This window comes from Panthera pardus, unplaced genomic scaffold (assembly GCF_024362965.1).
Source record: "Panthera pardus isolate Hobbes unplaced genomic scaffold, ASM2436296v1 HiC_scaffold_15, whole genome shotgun sequence".
In the NCBI taxonomy this organism is placed as follows: Eukaryota; Metazoa; Chordata; class Mammalia; order Carnivora; family Felidae; genus Panthera; species Panthera pardus.
The window spans coordinates 15,083,983-15,089,493 of NW_026526710.1; the positions used below are offsets into that span (position 1 = coordinate 15,083,983).

Genomic DNA, 5,511 nt, shown 5'->3' on the forward strand with positions numbered 1-5,511 from the left:
TCAGTCGGTTAGTGAAGTGCTTAGAAGAAAACCTACCACTCTAGTAACAATTAAAAATGTTAATTTCTAGGGGCGTCTGGGTGGCTCAGTCGGTTAAGTCTCCGACTTCGGCTCAGGTCATGATCTTGAGGTCCGTGAGTTCTAGCCCCGTATCAGGCCTTGTGCTGACAGCTCAGAGCCTGGAGCCTGCTTCATATGCTGTGTATCCCTCTCTCTGACCCTCCCCTGTTCATGCTCTGTCTCTCCCTGTCTCAAAAATAAACGTTAAAAAAAAAAAAGAAAGATATGAATTTAGTGCCATTGTGTTGCCTGTAGAGTTGGTGTTTCTGGTGATATTCTCTGGTCCTTTCTACCCTTTGTTGCTTTGGCCTTCTTCTCTTCCTCCTCCCCCTCCTCCTCCCCCTACCTCCTCCTCCTCCTGCTCCTCTTCTTCTTCTTCTTCTTCTCCTTCTTCTCCTCCTCCTCCTCCTGCCTCTCCTCCTTCTTCTCCTTAATCTCCTCCTCCTCCTCCTCCCCCTCCTTCTCCTTCCTCTTCTCCTTCTCCTTCTTCTTCTTCTTCTTCCTCCACTCAGTGTCTCCCCCTAAAAATTTCTTGCAGGGTTCGTTTAGCGGTCACAAAATTCTTTAGCTTTTGTTTCCCTGGTTAACTTTTTTCTCTCCTTACATTCTGAATGACAGCCTTGCTGGAGGAAGGATTCTTGGCTACATATTTTTCTCATTCAGCCCATTGAGTATATCCTGACACTCCTTTCTGGCCTTCCAAATTTCTGTGGGCTGATCTGCTGTGACCTTGATCTGTCTTCCCTTATAGGTTAAGGACCTTTTCCCCCATGCTGCTTTCATGACTCTTTCTTTTTCTGTGTATTTTGTGAATTTAGCTATGATATGCCTTGGTCATTATTTGTGGAATCTAATTTGTGCTCTCTGTCCTTGTGGATTTTGATGTCCGTGACCTCCCCTAGATTAGGGAATTTTTCAGCAATAATTTGCTCACATGAATGTTCTACCACTTTTCTCTCTCTTCATTTTCTGGGACGCCCATGATATGAACGTATTCCTCTTAGTAAGTCACTGAGTTCTCTAAATTCTGTAGTGTGATCTTTTGCCTTTGTTTTTCTCTTTTTTCGGCATCATTATTTTCCATAATTTTATCTTCCGTAACACTGATTGTGCTCTGTTTCATCCATCCTCACTGTCATGGCATCCATTCAAGATTGCATCTCAGTTATAGCATTTACAACTTGGGCCTGACTAGATTTTAGTTCTTTCATCTCTGCATAAAGGATTCTCAGGTATCTTCTATGTTTTTTTCAACCTCAGCTAGAATTCTTATAATCATGGTTTTAAATTCTAATTTAGACATCTTACTTATCTGTGTTGATTAAATCCTTGCCCATCATTTGTCCTTGTACTTTCTTTAGGGGTGAATTTCTCCATCTTGTCACTTTGGAGGAAAAAATAATAATGAATTAAAATTAAAAATAAAATTAAAAATTTTTTTCAAAAAAAGCAAATAAAGGAAGCTAGATGCTAGATGTGTTTTGGTCTGCTTGATAAGACATCGTTGATGGAAAAGAGAAAAAAGAGAAAAGAAAAACAGTTTACAAATTTACAATATTTTTTAAAATTAAAATTATACAAAATGAAGAAAATAAAATAGAGTAAAAAGTTTTGCCCTTTTTTTATCCAAGAAAGAAAAGAAATAAAACAACAAAAACTGGAGCAAACAAAAGAACAAGCGAACCAGCAAACAAAATGTAACTGAATGAAGCTAGATCCAGTTTCTCCTAGAACTGAAACTTTGTAGCACAATATGGTCCCCAGATTCAGCCCATGGAAGGGGTTTGTGTTGTTCTGGGGGGGATGTGCTCAGAGGTTGCAGATGGATAGGGTTCTGTGTAATGGCTCCATTCTCCTTTTGGTGGTGCTGCTTCGCTCACTGGGGTGGGTAAGTGTGGGTTTGCTACAGGCTAAAATGGCTGCATGCTGCTCTCTAGTCTCCTGAGCAGAAAAATTTCACACCCTCTTAGATGTGCAACCTGTCACTCCTCCTTTGTCTCGGGCTTCTGTCCATCCCCACCTTTACACTGTCTGTGTTTATTTATTGATTTGGAGAGAGAGAGAGAGAGAGAGCGAGGAGGGGAGGGGCAGAAGGAGAGATGGAGACACAGAATTGGAAGCAGGCGCCAGGCTCTCAGCTGTCAGCAGAGAGCCCGATATGGGGTCGAACCCATGAACCATGAGATCATCACCTGAGCCAACAGGGGAATGCTTAACCAACTGATCCACCCAGCTCCCCAGAGCTTAGGTCTTCAAAGCATTTAGAGCACTCAGCACTTCAAGAAGACACATGTGTTAGTACAAATTGGTCGTGGAATAAGTTAGATTGATACTAGGTAATCTGTCAATTTCAGGAAAACTTCCATGAAACAAAGTATACTGTAAAGCACCCCTCAGTTCCCAACCCCATGCCACATCCCTCCTGGGGATTAGTGTGGCTGCAAGAAACCAAGGCCTAGCCAGAATAAACTAATAATAATAATAATAATAATGGTAATGATAATAATAATATAACAATGTGGATTTCTTTTTCTTCTTCTATGACCTTAATATCGTGGCTTTATGACTAGTGAGCATATTCTGCCTGGTGTCCACAATCCAGAAATTGTACTTGTTGGGGTGCAACTTTTTGGCCAACCAAAAAGACTGGAGAACTTTCTCCCTCCGTCTATGCCTCTGTCTCTCTCTTGGTCCAGATGGGCCTGTTGTTGGGGGAGTTAGTCATGAGAGTTTCCAGACCCTAGGAAACATCTGTCACCTCAACCTTCAAGTTTGTTTGTGCTGGAAAGTCTATTCCAGGAGCACCAGCCCAGTGTCCCAGTTTAGTGGGCCTGTGGCACCATTGTGTCATAATTACCTGTGAGACTGGGAACGCCATTTTCACTACAGCCTCCTTACCACCTGTGCAACAAAGGTTTTTGCTTTCTTAGACTAATTTAGGAGTAAACTTTTGGATTGTTGGGCAACCCAATCAGGTGTAGGCCAGCAGCATGGGTGGTGAAAGAATTCACCCAAGCAAAGCAAAGGAGATAGAAGTTTAGGGAATACACTGTAAGGGAGCAGCAGGCAGGACAGCAAAGCAGAGATGGTCTCCCAGGAGGTAGTGGTGGGGGGCTGTACTCAAGAGGGGAAGGTAAGGAGGTGTGAAACTAGTGGGGTTTTTTTTTCCTTTTTTGGTACCTGTGTCTGGGTAAGAATCAGCTAGGGCTTATAGATATTTTGAGGTGAGTTGTCTAACGGGCCTGTTTGCATCCAGCCCACTCGTCACTGTGGGACCTTCTACCATACTCAGGTGACCATTGCTCAAGCCTGTTGCCTAAAACTGGCCTCTATATTCCCGCTTGATAGATCAACAATGAAATCCTTGGCATTTGGGCAGAGGTCTCATCTTCAGTAGTGGCTCGTGTTGAACAGTGGGGGTGTGCTGTCCATACATAAACTTGTCTGTCCGTCTGGGGTTCTGTGCAGTTATAGACCAGAGCATGGTATTATACTAACATGCTGACAGGTGATTTGAGTGAAATGCCTTGGTGGTCTGGTCCATGGGATTTAGGAGGAGGGGATCCTCTGGTGTCCTGGGCTGGAATCCTTGTTGAACCATCATTCATATATGGAATTGTTGCATTCTGGAGGACACAAAGTTCAAAAGTGGATTAAATTGGCGGGGGGAGGGGGCAACAATTAGGTATATGAGTATTGAAGCCACAGGTCCTAAGAGAGAATGAAGGCAGAGTAGCCATAACCAGGTTTCTTTCCAGGAAAACCATCCTTATGTTGCCAGGTCCCAGGGGGAGGAAGGTCGTTCAATCAAACCGTAGACTTTTTTTTATGTTCCCTGATTGACCCTTTAGCAGGACACAGATACCCTCTGGGCTTCAGCTACAAGATCTAAACTCAGTCATTTCTGCAAACCGAATGTGACTAAAACCTCCAACTGGGTTTGTACAATCATAAAGGGTCTACCTATTGTAGACCCTGGGGCATGTGTACTGGGCTCTGTTCCCTCATCTGTGTGCACTCTTAGGATGCCTGTGCTGTCTCAAGCAATAACACTGTGTCACTCCTTCCTCCTCAAAGATAGGTGTTCCCACAGTGGAGTGTCCCATACACAAGCCTCCACAGAAGCTTCCACAATAAAAGAGATGCAGGGGTTTTTGTCTCACTTCCTCCTTATCTGAATCACTGTGAGTAACGATAGCTTCTCCCACTGCCATGATATATAGCACAGTAATAGTCAGCCTCGTCCTCAGGCTACAGCCCAGAGATGAGCAGAAGCCCTGCATTGGCTGAGGCATCTTTGGATCCAGAGAAGTGGCTGGGGACCCCAAGTCCCAACTGTGTACTGGAGTCTGAGTAGTAGTACAGGAGATACTGGGGAGGGCTCCCTGGATTCTGTTGGTACCAATATATGTTATAGCTTCCAACATTGATGTCCCTGCTCAGGGTGCAGGTGAGTCTGGCTGTGGCTCCCAGAGATGCAGAGAGGGAGGCTGGCTGAGTCACAACAGGCTGGGACAGGGAACCTGCAAACACAGACACAGCAGAGGGAAGACAAGGGACAGGGTACATGAGATTAGGGAGCTGAGCCACAGGGATTTGACTCTGGCTGCGGGCCCACCCTGGTGCCCTGCATCCTGTCCCTACCTGCGCAGTGACAGAGGAGCACGAGGAGGACGGAGATCCAGGCCATGGTGACACACCCCCTTCTTAGGCCCAGAGCTAGGGCTTGTCTGCCCCGGGTCTCTCTTATCCCCTGTGCACAGGCCTCAGAGAGGAGGGGCTGCACATGCAAATGGGACACACCCCTGCCTCTTCTCCATGTGCACAGGGTCTGTGGCCCTTGGACATGGAGACTTCCTGATGCACTGCATTCCCCCTGGGTGGGCCTGGAGGCAGCAGCTGCTGGGACCACACACAGGCCCAGATCCAGGGACTCCTCCAGGTCCTGACCGGACACACCTGCCCTGGCCCCACTGGAGGCAAGGGGCCCAGTCCTTGCTTTCTGTCAGTGGAGGACTGCCCAGCTGGATGCCCCTGTCCTGCAGAAACCCCCAGACACAGTGTCACAGTGCCCCTGCTGGTCTCTGGGTGAACCTCTCCTTTCCCACCTCTGGCTTCCCTGATGCCTGTGTTTCCATAACCTGAGAATGACCCTCCTGGGAAAGGGAAAGGTCCTGCTGTGCTGTCACTGATCAGGTTTCCCCTGTGAAGTGGCGGAGGGGGGGGGGGGGGGGAGGCGCTTCTAACGGGAGGGACACATGCAGTCCTGACCAAATGGAGCCTGTGAATATTGATATTGGCTCAGGTCATGATCTCGCAGTCCTGGAATCCAGACCTAAATCGGACTCTGCACTGAGCATGGAGCTACTTGGGATTCTGTCTCTCTCTCTCTCTCTCTCTCTCTCTGCAACCCCCTCTCAGAAATAAATAAATAGGGGCTCTTGGCTGGCT

The 5,511-nt window shown here is 46.7% G+C and overlaps 1 gene segment (V, D, J or C); it reads right to left on the bottom strand.

The window, feature by feature from the left end:
* Window positions 1-4,264: 4,264 nt before the first annotated feature.
* LOC109261358 (immunoglobulin lambda variable 5-37-like) lies at window positions 4,265-4,800 on the bottom strand. The segment is given in 2 exon segments: window positions 4,265-4,583; window positions 4,705-4,800. Coding segments are annotated over 2 exon segments (318 nt in total).
* Window positions 4,801-5,511: the final 711 nt, after the last annotated feature.